Source organism: Mya arenaria, chromosome 5 (assembly GCF_026914265.1).
Source record: "Mya arenaria isolate MELC-2E11 chromosome 5, ASM2691426v1".
NCBI classification, from domain to species: Eukaryota; Metazoa; Mollusca; class Bivalvia; order Myida; family Myidae; genus Mya; species Mya arenaria.
In genome coordinates, this window is record NC_069126.1 from 80,604,412 (window position 1) to 80,623,145 (window position 18,734).

At 36.4% G+C, this 18,734-nt stretch overlaps 2 protein-coding genes across 2 annotated transcripts; one reads left to right on the forward strand and one right to left on the reverse strand.

Moving 5' to 3' along the window:
- The first annotated feature begins 3,267 nt into the window (after positions 1 to 3,267).
- LOC128235312 (deoxyribonuclease-1-like) lies at positions 3,268 to 17,290 on the forward strand. The gene is made up of 10 exons (XM_052950128.1): positions 3,268 to 3,448; positions 3,741 to 3,846; positions 4,679 to 4,779; positions 5,347 to 5,436; positions 5,990 to 6,090; positions 7,491 to 7,603; positions 14,054 to 14,208; positions 14,757 to 14,853; positions 15,686 to 15,737; positions 16,425 to 17,290. Exons 1-10 carry the CDS (start codon positions 3,339 to 3,341, stop codon positions 16,859 to 16,861), a joined length of 1,362 nt encoding a protein of 453 aa, XP_052806088.1. The 5' UTR covers positions 3,268 to 3,338; the 3' UTR covers positions 16,862 to 17,290.
- Positions 8,604 to 10,881, reverse strand: LOC128235314 (uncharacterized). Its single transcript, XM_052950129.1, has 2 exons — positions 10,708 to 10,881; positions 8,604 to 10,384 (listed from the first exon to the last, which is right to left on the reverse strand). Exon 2 carries the CDS (start codon positions 10,377 to 10,379, stop codon positions 9,450 to 9,452), a length of 930 nt encoding a protein of 309 aa, XP_052806089.1. The 5' UTR covers positions 10,380 to 10,384; positions 10,708 to 10,881; the 3' UTR covers positions 8,604 to 9,449.
- Positions 17,291 to 18,734: the final 1,444 nt, after the last annotated feature.

The following is an 18,734-nucleotide window of genomic DNA, read 5'->3' on the forward strand; positions in this document are numbered from 1 at the left end:
TACAGGTTTTCGAATTCAATGCGTAGATGACCGTCTTCGTGTCCTCTGATTATCAATTCGTTTATCATAGTATTGAGTTTTTAATAGTGGCATTTTTATGTCCTGATATTAATATATTTATAAACATTTACATATATGTTTCATACAAATTCAAATAGCTGTGGCTTTTAATACTTGAAAAGTGATGTACATAAATGTTTAAGAGGAAAAGCAACTTGGAAAATGAATTGTATATGGTTAAGGTTAATGGAAAGTAAGGAAAGGAATTGCGAAAGGTTTTATGGAAAACAGTCATAATGAATAAAAAATGATTCCAAGTTGGTTCGTGATATGAAATGCAACGCAATAGTGCTGCTATAAAGGATTAACCTTCAAGCGATTTATTGCACAATTTTCTGCAGAGATAGCCTTTATAATAATCTTAAAATTGTTGAATAGAATATGGTCTGTACTTTTCAGTGACTTGAACATACAGACAATGGTAAAATTAAGATAGTACAAACTGAACACGTTTGTGGTAAACATGATGATTTCAAGCAAAAAAAAAACAACAATTATAACATAGAAATGTGAACAGCAATATTAAATGAATATTTGGTTATCGTAGTTTTAAAAGAACTATAAGTACAAGTTTTATTTATTTAATTGTCAATTTGGACTTTTTTATGAACTGAAAAGAGAAAAGACAACCTCCGAGGAAATAAAAGCGCTCTCTCTCTCTCTCTCTCTCTCTCTCTCTCTCTCAAATCTACAAACCATGGTTCCGCCTGGCCTCATTGGTAATAACATTAAATATAAAGTAAAACAATTCTATAGATAACACTGTTCACCATCTGGAAATTTAAACTGTCAATATAGTGTATGTGCTAATGATATTGGAAACATTTGGCATTCACTTCACAAAGTAATTAACTACAATATATTATACATGTATATGGTACTACTTATACTAGGTCCAAAACTCGATTGAACAACTATTTGTTTGCTAAAAACAATGCATAACAATATTATGATTTTAAATTTATTGGATCCATTATTTGCATGAACACATTGTTCCCTTCAACACAATATTTCCCTATGGCAAGTACATTTAACTTTTAACGCCCACTTCTTTGTTAAAGAATTGCAAAATACCAAACACACCTGAAAGAGAAGACTATTAAGCTTAAACCATGATTCGATCTATATACAATCTAAACACATTTTAGAATTTTACAACACTCACTGAAACTAATGTGAAAGTAATACTGTTCGTGATTGACACATGCAGGATTATTACAGTACAACACCACATATGTTACTTGTTTTAGGACAGTCACATGCAAAACCCAAAGCCAAATGAGAATACATAACATGTAATCAGGAAGCCTGATGGCAAAAGCTATTACGTACATGTTAGATATTTTGACCCATTTCCAATTGCATTTTATTTGCAAGAATCATGCATATGCATTTTTGACAAGTTACCTCTAGATTTTTCATTGCAAAATGAAAAGTTTTTTAGTTTTTTCGCAAATATTGGTCCAAATATATTTTGGTCATTCCGCACTAAGGCTTCAGGATAATGGTTTAGTTTCCAGTGCCCGTTTATAGGAGACAGAGTCTTCTATGCAACATTGATAAAAAACTGATAAATAAAAGGCTAAAACGGACGACATGTTCTACTGGCTACATATATATATATTTAAGCATAAAACTATTGGAAAATTTGCAATCAATTTTGTATTCAATATTGTATTGTAAATCAACTATATTGCAAGGACACCGAAACATAAGGAAAATATGCAACATACTGTGGTAAAAAAATCTGAATAGCCAGATGAGCCCACCATTAGATTAATGTAACATTTCTATAGCCTTAGACTGGTTGGAAAATCTGATTAAGTAGAAAACATGTTTCTATTTTACGAACAGTTATACCCATTTTACAAATCTCAATAATATTTAATAAACTGTTATTTAGATTTCAATTGATTTTCTATTTTAGGTTACAGTGACTTTGACCTTAAGGGCCCCAAAAGAAATTCCATAAAAAGTCTCGATAAATGATTTCTATAGGCTAAGTTTGGTTACAATATGACAATTGTATATTCCGTTTTAACTGTTTTTACATATAAAGTTAGGTCAAGATATGTCAACCCTTACTAGGGTTTAGTCAAAACCAATAAATATGGAAGGCAGCCAATGGTCTGAGATGGTATAACCATGAGTCACTGTTATGTGTTCATTTAACGATATTAGGCAAGTAACAATGAGTAGGCACTTCCAAACTGGTGCAATTTGCCCTTTAAGATAACCCTTTAGTTTTCGTATTACCGGCAGCCCTCGTCACATTTTCGTAGGTCTTAAAGCCTATTTACAACATCTATCCGGAAGCTTGCCGGTGATAGCCGAGTTGTTACGATTGTCAAGTGCTTGTGTCCATAGCTCTGAGATGTTCTAGTTAAACGATACATTAAGGTGTACTTTATCTTAAATGTCTACAAGTGTACATCTTAGCCGATAAGGAATGTGGCCTTAATTAGTATGCCTAGTTATTTCGGCTATGTCAGACAACCTTTAAAACTTGTTTACTTACTTGCGGGTAGGGTTGGTTAAATAACTTAATTGTATCATATTAGGCCGATTGTTCAGAGCTTTGTTAACATTAGCAAAGTGATTAACGATATCACTGTAAACGTTAACGTTTTGATGATGTGCTCACATATTTAGATATAAATAACTAGAGCTGAAACAGTTTAGGAATACAACAGATCACAAGTGTATCCGTCCTGAACAATCGGCTCACTCTCATATTGCTCTGTATGGTACGTAGTGTGCGTGTATTGAAACAGCATTGATGTTTTCTAAATGCAGCTTATCGCAGCGTAAACTGGCTAACGTTCTTAATTAGAATTAAAAACATAAACGGAAACATAAAAATACTATATAAATATTGATTGCCTTGAAGGTGGCACTGCATACTGTCTGTCTGAGGTAAATACTTTCGCCCTAAGCGAAGCCGAGGTTGACAGTGTGTTCCGAAGGTTGATAATATGCTTTCACTTCAAGACAGTCAATATTTTTTTTATTATAACGAACAAACACTCACATGACGTCAGAGCGTAACAGTGCGACAGAGGATTATAATGGGGGATGTAGTCGAAAATATTGACCTTGCGTTCTTACTATATGTTCTATAGAAATCAGGTTTTATAATCACGATTCACCGAGATAAAGTCTGGATTGGGACACTTAAACATAAACAATGTTAAAGGATGGTCTTAGATTTATACTAGTAGATAACAGCCTTATATTCGGTTCAGTGTTCTGATAAAGTAACTGTCGCATTCATTGTTATGGATAATTTTATTACCAACATGATGTTCCACACTGTAATTTTCTTCCTTGCGTCAACTGTTACATACGCGTTTGTGTTGGATGACGTATCGCCAACCGGAAGCAACGGGTATGTGTTTTGTAAAATGTCAATTTTTTTTCGTTCAGGTCATTTTATGACCTTATATAACATTGAATTTTACAAATCAGGTTCAAAATCAAAATGTTAAATAATAATTATGATAGTGCCTGTATGCCATTTTGGACATCCTTTTTGTAAAATCAACTTGATTTTATTTAAATATTATTAATATGCTTTTCAGAGGCTCAAAGATATTTTATTTTCATTTAAAAAAAAATACATAAGCTTTTTCAGGTCTAACTGAGTACGATTCTGAATATGTTGTCTCATTTGTGAACAGTCTGCCGGCACTGGCAGAGCCACCGTTACGGATTGGATCTTTCAACATCCAGGTGTTCGGTATTACAAAGTTCTCCAACAAACCTGTCGTGGACATTCTTGTTCAGGTAATTTTTACAGAAATAGTGTGCGTAGATATTTTAAAAGATAAAACTTGTTTGCATGTATGTAGGTCTAAACCAAGAAGGAACGGTGCATTCGAATAAGGAAATGGGTGGCATTATCGCTTGCTTCTGTCCCCCATCGATGCCATTTGCTTGACGGGATTCAAGGACGTAAGTTTACGAAGGCTCATATTTTGCACGTCACGTTCAACTTAAATAAAAAGGCATTGTTGAAATGTCGTTTATCAAGAATGTAAACCTGAAATATTACAAAAAATATTCATGGAAAATAGGTATATAAATTGTTAAATAATAAGTGATAATTTTTAAACTGTTTACTTTTCTCTTTTTGAATTTTCGGAGAGGCCGCATCCTTCACTAGTGCTTATTTCTTTTTCTATCCACATACAAGGAATGTGGTTACAAAATCTTTAATGCTAAGATATGCGGTCGTATTATTTTTTTCTATGAAAGTCATGACGAAATGCCGAACAATGTGGAAAATCGCAATATTTCACATTGTAAATCTATCTTTATCCAGAATGATGAATTTTGGGGTGCTATAGAATATGTTTGGAATATATTTGCATTATATTTGGATCGTATCTTATCATTACATATTATTTTTTTAACCTAACCTTTTCGTCCTGAGTCTGAGCTTGAACTGGTGAAACTATTACATATAACTTGAATATCTTTTGTCAAAAATATAGTTAAAGAAAACAAATTTTGTAGCTTTTTATAAATTTGCTCGTCTTAAGTCCGAGCCTTAAGCTCAAACTCAGTGACGTTAGTTTATGAATCATAGTCCGTTGACTACGAATTTTAAATTCAGATTCTAAGCAGATACGACATAGTTCAAATACTTGAAATCCGGGACTCCCATCAAACGGCGTTCGAGGGACTGCGGGTGGAGTTGAACAAATATGTATCTGGGTAAGTCGGGATTTCATTCCAAGATTTTCTTTTAAGAGTAATATGAAAAACAATGCCAGTGCAAATGAATATAAGCGTTACAAGTAAATATGAGAGGAACCACTCAAGATCGCAGTTAATCCTCGCAAAAAGACAAATCTTTAAAATTAAATTTAAAAAAATGAAATAAAGAAAACAACAATAGTTTAAAAAAGCTAATGCGCTCTTACGCCGTTTCAACTTACGTTAGTATTAGTTATCGTCCCTATTTTGAATGGAATATATCAAAAGCAAGTGTAGCTAGCCATTATATTCAAAATACGAACGATAACAATTTACTATTTGACATATTTTGTCGCACTGCGCTCCTTACTGAGTCTGATTATGTAGACCGTACTGACTTATTTTATCAATATCAAGGCGTCTGGACATTTTTAAAAGAAATAATTTTGAAATTTCAAACGCGAAACAGCGATTTCATTGGCGAACAAAGAAGGACAAACCATAAGTACATTTTCGTGAAACCGTCATGCCTACAATTAGTTTGGTTTATTTACACATCTAAAGGATACCATATGCAACTTACAGAAGGTTCGGACCCAGCGCAGTGTACGAGAAGGTGGTCAGCGAAAGGTTAGGTCGAACCGCAAGCAAGGAGCAGTATGGCTTTCTGTACAGGTATGGTGCTTAAGTAAAACGGTAACCTGATGGAGAACTTTGAACGTTTTCTCAAATGTGACTTCAATATCATTGCTTTCACCCATAAAATTGATGTTCGAAACTATGCAATACTTCTACAAGTGTTAGTAATACGCATGCATCAAGTTAATCATGTATTCTATTTCTTTCCATGCGTTATGGTTTGAATGCAGATATATTTGTATACCAAATATTGGAATGATAAATTTAGAAATGCAACTTACTAAAATATAGTAAAGGTAAATTATACACTACAAAAGCAAATCACATAATCATGTGATCACAGTTAATATATCTAACAGCGTACAGTATTTAATGACGTCAGGTTTACCCGTTTATACATGATAAATATTCCCCTTAATTTTATTCTTTCAAACATGAATCATCCTTACCCTTGTCCTTCCATATACATGTGCATGTATCATGACTTTGATAGCGTAGTTCAAAGCAGCGTTATGTTCGCCATCATCTTGGCTTCATATGTTTCCATGTGACTCGTCACCTATGTACGAGTATTTTCGTACATTTCTAGGCCGTCTCGGGTGACGGTTACAGATACGTACCAGTATCACGACATTCATGACCTTTTTGAACGGGAACCATTCTCAGTCAAGTTCAATTCGCCGACAACAGGTTAGTCGCATTTTTGAGTGGGAACCATTTTCAGTCGGGTTCAATTCGCCAACAACAGGTAAGTCCTGTTTTTGTGCTCAAACCAATATCGGTCAAGTTTCATTCGCCAACAGCAGCTTAGTCCTATTTTCGAGTGGGAACCATTTCGGTCAAGTTTCATTCGCCAACAACAGGTTTGTCCTTTTTGCGAGTGGGAACCATTCTCGGTCAGGTCTCATTCGCCAGCAACGGGTTAGTCTCGTTGTTTCAGTGCTGTAGCCAGACTTAAAAAAACACCGAGGCAGAATGGTCTACGGGGGTCCGGGGGCATCCCCCCGGAAAGTTTTATTTTGCAAGAAGCGATTTCCTGCATTCTGGAGTATCTTTGGTCGATGGTTTGTTTACATTCAGGCAACAGAAGTAAGTCGAAAAGAGTTATTTTTAGAGCTATAGAAATTGTAGCTACGGCACTGTGTTTTAGCGGGAACCATTCGCGGTCAGGTTACATTCGCCAACAACAGGCCAGTCTCGTTTTTGAGCGGGTACTATCCCGGTCAGGTTTTATTCGCCAACAATAGGCCAGTCTCGTTTTTGAGCGGGTACTATCCCGGTCAGGTTTTATTCGCCAACAAAAGGCCAGTCTCGTTTTTGAGCGGGTACTATCCCGGTCAGGTTACATTCGCCAACAACAGGCCAGTCTCGTTTTTGAGCGGGTACTATCCCGGTCAGGTTACATTCGGCAACAACAAGTTAGTCCTGTTTTTGAGCGGGAACCATTTACAGCCAGGCTCCATGTGCCCACTACAGGTTTTCTCTTGGTATATTTAGCTTATAATACTGCGGTTCTCTTAGCCGAGATATAGACCTCGGTTTTATTCTCACAATAGACCGTCTAAATTCAATGGTTAAAACATAATTATAACACTTTTTAATGCATGTATTTTTCAATATTTTTATTATCTTCCTGTAGGTGTTTCTTTACATTGCTCAGTCTTTGACATATGTTTGGTCAATCAACATTTTGACCTTGGTCAAGTTAATCTAACATTGTGGAGACTTTCTTTTTTCACCAGTGTATGAGGACACCATGTTGAGTGCCGCAATTGCTTTGTGCGCTTTCTTTAGCCTCCGGGGGTTCTCCCATAAAAAAATATTTTGAATAAGTTATCTAAACTGTTATCCGACAAACTCACTCGCACGGTTCAGGCATTCAGGATTTCGCTGTGTTTGCCAACCAACTTTATTTCAGTCATTCATAATTTCTCTGTGTTTGCAAACCATATTCATTTCATTCATTCACGATTTCGCTACTGTTGCCAACCAACTTTATTTCAGTCATTCAGAATTTCTCTGTGTTTGCCAACCATATTCATTTCTTTCATTCACGATTTCGCTACTGTTGCCAACCAACTTTATTTCAGTCATTAAGGATTTCGTTATGGTTGCCAACCACATTCAACCTTCAGCTGCCCGTGAAGAAATGGACAACTTGACCAAAGTCTACACTGCACTTCTGCGGCATTGGCATTTGGAGGTAAGATCAATTCACTTTGGATATTGTCAAACTTACCGTGCAGTGAATAATTTACGTTAATTGAATTATCGTTGTAATATATTCGCACACTCTTAATGCACGATACTCCTGGTTTCCGGTTTGATATTAAATTTAATGCTTTACCAACATAGCCAACATAGCAACCGTTTTTCATGTATTTTGTCAAACAAGTTCAATATAATCCAAGTTCCTTGAAACGTTCGGTTTAATGAGGGAAAAAACAAAAACATGCATCAACGAAAATACCTTTTCAATGAACAATTACCTAGCATCATATTTTGCTTGTTAACATTTCAATGCGGTTTATTCTTGAAAACCACATACTCTTCTATGGCTAATTTCCAAATATCGCTTTTGATTTAAAATCGACTTTGAATCGCTACTCGCAAGTCAAACAACATGTATTTCTGGCAGTGTCTGATAAGACGACAATGGCGTTTTGAAATATACGACTATGACTGTCTTTTTCTGGCATAACAGAGTCTTTTTCATGATTGTTTATTACTTTCAAAAAAATTATAACAAGTATGTAGCAACATGGAGTGTCAACAACATATGGTCCATCAGTGCTTGTAGTGTTTTAATGGTGAGAAAATTGGATGTCAGTAGTGAAACCAAATATGGTTTCGCATATCCTTATCTAGGCGTAAACGAATTTAGAATAAGGGTGCGGGGGTGCACCCGCCCCTCACCCCTTAGAATTGTCAAACGTTTACATGTCAATATCGAAATACAGTATTAAAAAACACCATTTCAGACAAACAATAGGTAACTTTTTCACAGACAGAACACATATCACCTTAACTATTGTTGAACTATATTTTTATTTCGGTTTGGGGAGACGGGTTCACGTCAAAAGTTGCACCATTAAGTTGCACACCCTCAAATGCTTTATCACTCAACCGCCCAGCCCTGCTAGCCTAAGAATGGTATATTCTGTATCTGTTTTTGCAATATGGGTTGATATATAAAAGTCAGATTGCGTTATACACTTTTATTCAACATTTTCTACAAGCAAATCGATTTGTATACATATACAGCACATAGTAACAACCTGCACTGCAGGTAAAACAGAATAGTGAATAGCACAAATTTACATAGAGGTACAAACATGTACATACGATAGCACTATTATACTTATCAGCAGCATATCACATATTCACTAATATTAAAATTTATACTATCACTTTTAAGTTTTCATTCTGAAACTAAGTGGGATAATGTACCCATAAATGCTCAACACAGAATAACAAAAATTCAGTGAAACTTGAGATATAATAAATGAAAAATGCGCTTAAACATAAGTCATCCAGAATTGCGCCTCTTTATCAAACCTTTTCACATTTGTCTAGTTCTTTTTTTTAGATTGCATATATACTGTAGCTATCGTACCAAAAACATAATATAAATAACTTGTACATAACAATGAGATTCTAACGTGATGGTACAATAACTTAAACAACAGCACCACTGGCCGATGCCAACGCTTGTCTGGTGTTTCTTAATGCGTAACTCAATAATTAACAATTAACTTTACCAGAGTTATTGGCCTTGTTACGCATATGTGTATTTGTACTGAGAACATTTGTACCAAGTTCCATTTGACACTCTTGGTTGAAAAAGCTTTTTGACACGGATTCCAACGACTACAACCCCATTCGACACAACGGCTATCACAAAAACTATGACTTTTATTCTAAACAAAACAGTTGAGCTAACAACGACATTAAACGTTCTGTTTGCACTTAATGGATACGAGTTTCCAATAAACATTCACTCGACGGACATCTTTCTGATGATGTCAGATATTTTTTGGTACATCGTATTAACCACCATGGTGCCTCGGTGGCCGCTGAGGAATGGTCATGGTCGTCGCCGTAGGACAGATCTTACGCAGCGTTTCTAGCTTACACTGCTTGCTACTGACCTTCTTCACGTCTACCAGCGTTTCAAGTTTACACTGCCTGCTACAGACCTTCTCCACGTCTACAAGCTTTGCTTCAGAGAGCTCAAGGATCTTAGAAGAAATGAAGCAATCAGCTTGTGGCTCGTTCGAAGATAGCACTGGGTCACTCTTGCATTTGTATACGTTCATTTCAAAGAGATGTCGCCTGTCCCGCACCGTGGCTTTTGTCATCGACGGTAAAAAGGCGTGATCCACCATTTCAGACTGGGCGTCGGACACATACCTTTCCCTTCCCTTCTGCGACAGGTTCTTCGTTATCTTCACAATGGTGTCGTAATCAATGGCCATTTCACCCCCGATGAAAACTGCCTTTTCGGTTGACAATGCAAGCCTTTGACAAAACACAATCAGACTCTCAAGGGTCCTTGTCTTGTCCCTAGATTGAGAAAACATCGTGTATTTCCAGGACACGAGTGAAAATTCTTTCACAACGGACCTGTCATTCGATGGCATCAGGGATAATACCTGCACACTGGGGAGCACCATTTTGTATGTGTCAAGTTCCGGCAGCGGGCCAAATCTGTTCACATTAACCTGTTGTTCATTCATTCTAATCCTATTATTGTCATACAAAAGAACTGTCCCGTCGGCCGAAGGGACATAATACTGCCCATAACCCCTCACAGCGTTCATTGTCATCGCCTTATCATCACCGGGGAGTAGACAAATGTCGGGCGAAGAACCCTCGATGATTCTCTCTAGATATGGGCTCCTTTCAGATGTCTTCAACGAATTGAGCCCTCTGCGTGACGAGTTGAAACTAACGATGGACAAATTATCACGTCCCATTATCTCTGTAAAAGAATAAAACTTATCTAATTATGAAGCTCTATTAAAATGTATTATGGACTGATGTCACATACATTGTAATAAATAATGAATACACAAGAAATGCGCAAAACGGGGATTTCCATTTTTCTGGGTTTATTGAGATGTACCCAGATATCAAGTGCACATATTGCTAAATTGATGTTCAGTCATAAGTGATATCCTTTTATTACAAGCGGTCAATCCGGTATACTGCATTCTTTTACAAACAAAAATCGTCCATATAAAATTATATAATTACTTACAGCGAAATTAAACGAACTTAGTATGAATAATAAACCACAAATACCTGTATATATGATCGTCTGTAGTTCTCCAACACTTTCACTATCTAATAATTACAGCTTATGTATCGATTTTTCTGTAATTGATTTTTATATTAACTTATATATATTTTGTAATTTATTTTACACAGATATATCATCCATCCGCCTGTTCTCGCCTTAATGCGTAACGCACGCCGCTCACTTCTCATTAAATACTTTTTTAAAACCTACGTCATAATTCGTTCTAGAAGGTTTGGAAATAAAATCTCCAATGGAAATACCGTTAGAAACCCATTTAGGAAAACCAGCATTTCGCTGTGCAAAAAAAAACCCACAACGTAATCATCTATTGGACCATTGCATGTTTTACTGCAGTCGATTCTGTGGGATCCCAGCTAAGCTATATTTTACTTATCTGTAATCGTTCGTCACGTATTGCTTTAGTAACAATGATACGGTTATAAAATATCGGTGTTATAATAGCCATATGATTAATTTTCTTTGCCGTTTGTTTGCACATGTATACAGGCATTATTGATAACTATATTATAAATTTGGATATTTTCTCAGGCTTGTTTGTTTCTCATTTATTCACAATTTATTTTATATATTATCTAAATGACTGAAATTCTATAAATAAAACTATTTTTATGTATGCAGTATATTTCAAATAGTTGGCATGATCTTTTCTTACACTAAGAACAGATGATTATCATAAAGTTTAACAAGGAATGCTAGTATTTTGAGAAACGTATTTAAAAGAAATGAATATACAAGTTTTCTGTCATCCACAAGATCTAAAATATGTAATATCTTATAGGAATAAATATTGTTTATCGGGCTTACATACTGGAGATAAATGCATGTCTAAAACGAAAGTATGAAATGGGAATTTCCGAGAGATGTGCTCAGATAGTTTGTAACCTGAGGTAAGAACAGTTTTCTGTCACTTGAGAGTCCCATTTTTTAAACAGTCCAGTGGCGGTTCTAGCAGGCGGGGGGGGGGGGGCGGGTTGCCATGCGCCCCCCCCCCCCTTAAATCGGTACGTTAACAATAAAAACGCTCAGACATATACAAAATACATATAAAATATATATATCATTAATAACTTTATATTATATATGATTGATACTACAAATAATGTATTTATATAGTGTTTCGTTACGGTTGTGCCACTCAGTTATGTATTATTGGACATGCCATCGCTTCTTTACGGTTTCAATTATTTGTAAGGTAATTGGTGGTATTCAGTATAGGTCTTAATTGGATTGAAGAACGATGGGGCTTATCGGATTGTGTGATAAAAATTAAGAACATAAACATTGTATGAAGTCAATAGTGTATATCGTTATGATTGACATGCGTGGCAGATTGAATAACTCCCATGGAGCTTATAATTATAATATTGTTAAAATAAGGTTAAAATAGTAATTCCATGTCAGTACACTCTAAGAATGAACCCTCTTCCATAATGGCATAGCTCCATGTAGGCCCGGAATCTCAAAAAAATGTATTTTAATATGTTTGAAACCCACATATTGCATTAAACACATTCACCGGTGGAGCATTCCTCGAAAAACACATCTAACAATCCGGGCTCATGTACATCTATGACCACTAATAAACCTGGCCTGCACATCAATTATGGTCTATCTACGCCCCCCTAACGAACCATGCCTACGCACCAATCTAGTCTATGTACGACCACTAGCAAACATGGCCGGCACATCAATTACGGTCTATCTACGGCCCCCTAACAAACCTTGCCTACGCACCAATTCTAGCCTGTCTCTAACCAATAGCAAACCTGGCCTGCACATCAGTTATAGTCTATATACGCCCCTCTAACAATCCTTGCCTACGCACCAATTGTAGCCTTTCTACAACCACTAGAAAACCTGGCTTGCACATCAATTATGGTATATTTATGCCCCCCTAAACAACCTTGCCTACGCACAAATTCTAGCCTATCTACGCCCCCCAAATAAACCGGGCCTACGCACCAATTCTAGCCTATCTACGACCACTGGCAAACCGGGCCTACTTATCAATTCTGGTCTATCTACGACCACTAACAAACCGGGCCTGAACATCAATTATGGTCTATCAACGTCCCTTGTCAAACCGGGGTTGCAAATCAACCCTTGTCTTTCTACGCTCCCTAATAAACCGGGAATGTACATCGATTCTTGTCTTTCTACGCCCTCTAGCGTACAGGGCTTGCACATAAATTCTGGTCTTTTAACGCCCCTATCAAACCGGGCATGCACATCGATTCTTGTCTTTTTACACCCCTTGCAAACCGGGTTTGCAAGGAAATTCTGATATTTCTACGGCCTCCTAGCAAACCTGGCCTGCACATCAATTCTGGTTTATCGACGCGAGCTAACAAACCGGCTCAGCATATCAATTCTGGTCTATCTACGCCCTCTAGCAAACCGGGTTTACACATCATTCCGGTCTTTCTACGACATCCTAGCACACCGGGCCTGCACAGCAATGCTGATCTTTCTTTGCCTCCTAGCACACCGGTCCTGCACATCAAATCTGGTCTATGTCCGCCTTCTAACAAACCGGGCTTGCAAATCGTTTCTGGTCTAGTTATGCCTCCAAGCAAACCGGACCTTCACAACAATGCTGGTATATCTTCGCATCCTAGCACACCGGTCCTGCACATCCAATCTGGTCTATCTCCGCCTTCCAACATACCGGGCTTGCAAATCAATTACATATGATCTAGTTACGCCCCTTTACAAACCTGGCCTGCACAACAAATACTGGTATGCCTTTGCCTCCTAGCAAACCTGGCCCGCACAACAATAATGGTTTATCTTCGCCTCCTATCAAACCTGGCATGCACAACAATTCTGGTCTATCTACGCCTCCTAGCAAACCTGGCCTGCCCAACAATTCCGGTATGTCTACGCCTCCTAGCAAACCGAGCCTGCACACCAATTCTGGTCTATCTACGCCTCCTAGCAACCGGTCCTGCACACCTATTCTGGTCTATCGACGCCACCTAGCAAACTGTTTCAGCATATCAATTCTGGTCTATCTACGCCCTCTAACAAACCGGGCTTACACATCAATTCCGGTCTTTCTACGACTTCCTAGCACACCAGGCCTGCACAACAATGCTGGTCTATCTACGCCTCCTAGCAAAACGGACCTTCACAATAATTATCATGGTATATCTACGCCCCTATTCATCGAAAATAATACCTAAGACACCGTTTGATAAAACATGAATGTTTAAAAGCAACGTTGATATAGGACTTTAATTCCCAGATTAAAATCTTGTTACTGCAGTGTTGATTAGAGGATGTGCAAATTAGTAAATGGTATAACTAACTATAAGACAATTTCAGGACGTGATTATAGGTGGCGACTTTAATGCAGACTGCAACTACCTGCGCCTAAGTGACTGGAAGAATATCTCGCTGAAAAGTGACTCCAGATTTACCTGGCTGATTGATGACGATATCGACACTACCGTTTCACAGTCATCATGCAGCTATGACAGGTAATGTTGGAGGACATTATCTTGGTTTTACAGTGTATCTGAGACTTACACAATGTTAAAAATGCTTGGTTAGTGAATGATGATGATTATGATGATGATAATGATGATGATGATGATGATTATCATGATGATGATGATAATGATGATGATGATGATGGTGATGATGATGCTGCTGATGATGACGATGATGATGATGATGATGATGATGATGATGATGATGATGATGATGATGATGATGATGATGAATAAACATTGTGTATTTGAGTGAACATGTTAAAATTTGACCATTTCATATATAAAAAGTTTTTAATCGTGATATACCCTGATATAGGTTCAGGGGTTTGGTACAGAAACCGATTCTACAAAACGAAAGAGAACAAAATTAATGCCCACCTACCTACCCTATTTTTTCGGAGATGTTAGTGGAAATATTCAGGGCGTAATGGTTACTTCTTATGTGTGTTTTCTTGTCAAAGGTAACCATGTAACCTCTGAAGTAATTTAGTACATGTAGTTCATTTAAATTATATTCATACTGTTTGCGAAAGGTTTGTGATAGCAGGGAGCCTTATGGCAGATTCGGTTGTTCCGGGAAGTGTCCATGCTTTTCGCTTTGATGAGGAAATGCATTTCAACAAAACAATGGTGAGATACATTTATTATTCATTTCGTCATTGTTAAATGTACGTATCCTTATCCCACTCGTACTAGTTGATAACGTATAGACTTTAAGGGCTTAGCGTGCAAGATTGTTGTAATGCCTTCTATTTCTATATTAAGTGTTAACCATCTTGTACTAAGCCCTTGAATTTTCGCAGTAAAAAAAACGCATAACCATAAGTACAATGAACACTAAGGGATTGATGTCAATAGCATAGAGAAAAGTTATACAATACACTAAAAAACAAGGTGTGTGAAGTTGGAGTGTAGCACGAAGATCGTACAACAACACTAAAATGAATGAATTGGTCGACCTGGACAGTGCATTGTCGATGTACGGTGTACGATCCAGGTTGATCAATTCAGTGATTGTAATGTTGATATAAGATCTACGAGCTACGCGCTAACTTCATACACCCCCCAAAAGCACTATTTCGGACTAAACCTTGTAAAAGGGATATGCTACGGTTAGCTTGAAGAATGGCATAATATGAAAGAGAATGCTTTTGTATTGATTTTTTTCAAAAATACCTTAATGATTAATATTAAGACTACTATGAAAGTATTCAATTTAACCCAAGCCACCTGCCAACATTTAAAACCATTTTAATTTCGGTTATAAAGGAGGGGCGATAGTCAAAAGGTTGTGCCCCTAAGTTATGCCCCTCTGTAACGTTAATTCCAGGATCGTCCCCTGCTGGCAATTGGAACTTCTGTGAATTCTGTAAACTCTTATTATGAGTATAAAGAAAATGAAAATTATTTCATTAATCAATTAAATAGTATTAAACCTCCATAAAATGTGTTTTTCATTCAGGCATTGGCAGTCAGTGACCACTACCCCATTGAACTACAACTAGAAGGCAGTCGTAAGGATTTGTAATGATTTATTGAGTTATACGCGTTGCATTTGGTGTGAGAAAACATTATGCTTAACTCGTATTCAACATCTTGTTGTAGGTCAGACACTAATTAACAAATTATATTATCAAAATAAATACTGTTTAATCAATTGACCAATTTGCACGCAAGAAAACACTGATTTTTAGTCCTTCCAGCCCACCAATAACATACATGTGTAGCAAGCTGTACTAAACATTAAACAACGTTGGAAAATATGCGTTTCCTCGTAAGAAAAATATAATTGGATGAATGTAACCACTGTATATTCGGTAGTTAATCGTTAACTGATCGAAATTGTTTTTGGCGTTATGTCACTTGTGATGTTTATATTGATTTAAGATGATTATTAAACTTATGACTAAGATTAAAATAAATTAAAAACACCGATCCTCAAAAGTGATCCTTTGGAAGCAGAGAGTTCCTTCTTACGTACTAAACATTATATATATATGTTTGTCAATGTACTTTGTTAATAATGTTTGGCGCAGCAATAACGAAAACCCCATGCAATGACGTTCAAGAATCACTATGTTATTCTTCCTTGTACCGAAATCCAACAAAGTAAGTACATAAAATGAGATGAAATATACAAGAAATGACGATTTTTTACAAATGTCTGTTGCTAAATATAATTAAAAATGTTATATTTTCAGCTCACGTACAAACACAACAGGGTCTGAGGACATCGATATCCTTCACCATCGTTGACTCTCATCAAGTTTCTAACGTCAATGACGTCAGAAGTATCTACCATACGCCTTCCTGCGCCAGCTCAGTTTTTACGACCAAATTGCAGATGGAGGCCTCACATATGGACTTTGTCACAGCACATACTACGGTTTCTGATGATAAATACATCATGTCCAACTTAATGGCGTTCCGCTCGTCGTGTCCTGGAACTGTTTCTGCGGAACTACTAAGCATGACGGATGGATATTTAAAATCTGCATTCATTACGCATGCGCCGCCGGATGTTTATGGACTGATTTATTCAGTTCGGAAAGAAATATTTGATATCCTTATCAAATGTTCATTGCAGCCACCTTACACATGTGAGCTGACAATATCAAAGCAGCTTAGCGGTCATTAAGCGATACAGGCGACCGTTAATTGATATTCACATTTTGTAGAACCATAGTGTTGGCTAATTTAAGAAATCTAAGCATTTTTGATAGCTCCATTAATCACCATGTTCGATTTCCACGCCTGGCCCCAATTTCTCGAAACTTAAGACCGTTATAATAGGATTAAGCTAAACCCACTATTTTTGTTTTTCATTGTTTGCACTTTATATACGTCTTTAAAACTTTGAATATTTAAGATAGGAACGTTACGCTTATCACAATAAACTATTTTCACTTATCAAAATTCACTATTTGTATGTATTTTGGCTAAGTGAAATATGCAACTTAATCCTGTTAAGCTCAAGAAGTTTCGAGAAATTTGGCCAGATGATCTGATGTACTTGATGTATCATTCAAAAGTGTATTGCATGATGAAAACTAATAAAATAAAAATAAAATCGTTACTGAAAAAAATGTATTTTTGCTTTCATTTCAACTGAGATTGTAGGTGTGATAACTTTTTATGCGGTCAAAACGGTGTGTTAACATTATTTCATCGTTATATTCATTTATTCTATCTACATACTTTCCATCTATTTTAAACCATTTCAAATGGCACCAAAATATTACGTGGTTACAAGGAATTCAACTTTCACATGATGGCACATCGAATACCTTAATGAATTCCCACCATTGGACTGCATGGTCGAATACAAAAATTAAAACTTCTTTTAACATTTGGAATTTTGACATGGGGAAGCAAAATCAGCGTTTTATTTCGAATTACCTTATCATGTTATACACCATTTAAAAGCCTCGTCTATGCAAACTCGAATATTTCAAAATAAATTCCGTCAAAATCCGTCAGAGTAATGACCCTTAGACAATTATGTTCATTGGCATGGGTTATATATTAAACGTCTGTTGATGTAATTTTAAAGTCTAATTTTCTTCAGATTTGTTAAAAGTGGCCTTTCGTGAAGAAAGTTTTTTTCAAAATAACTTAAGCCTAAAAATCAAATATTTCAAGATCTTTGTTATTTTATTGATAAGGATAATTGTTGCCTCTGAAATCTAATTTAAAAATATTAGAAACAGGAGAACATTTGTAAAGGCTTGGTTCTGCATTATTTGAAACTTTAAGAAGATCAAGAGCTATCAAGCTATCACTACCCGCAACACAAATATTTTTCTCATAGTTAAATACCGACATTGAACTCATTTATTTTAAACGGGGCGTTTTAAAACAGTGTACATAATTTATATATCAGCCATTTTTGGTGTCTTATATGAAACTACATAAAAAGTGCCATCAACTTATGTTGAATGATCGGAAATATTATTTATAGATCTTGTCATGTTCTGTCTGTCTGTTTTATTGTGCGTTTTTTTTTTAATATTTCTTACTGACATACTTCATAACATGATCTTAAAGTGTGTGTACTAGTAAATTAAGAATATATTCCAGACTATTGGCCTCAATTACTTTGAAATGAATACTTTTGCTTAACACCCTTAGTCATGATTTTAATAAAAATATATCACTGATGAACAAAATCCTCCTACCATTCGAAGGTATTTATTGCTTTGAAAATTTAACAACATACAATGGTACATATGGACGGATTAGTTGAACAAACCAATGTTAAGAAAAAATAGAAACAATAAACAAAATGGCACAACATTGAAACGGTTATAACAGTCTCTAGGTGTTGTCACTGAGCAGTTCGAACATCAGAAGCGCCTTCTGCCGGCCCTGAAGCCGGGGATATTTCCGGGAGCTACTTGGTTCTTGCGGAGTACCTTTTCGCTACTAGGTCGTTCTTTCGCTTTGTCAGCTTCGCCACCGGAGCATAGCACAATAATCGAGCCAATGATCAGCAAGATCTTAAGGGTTAG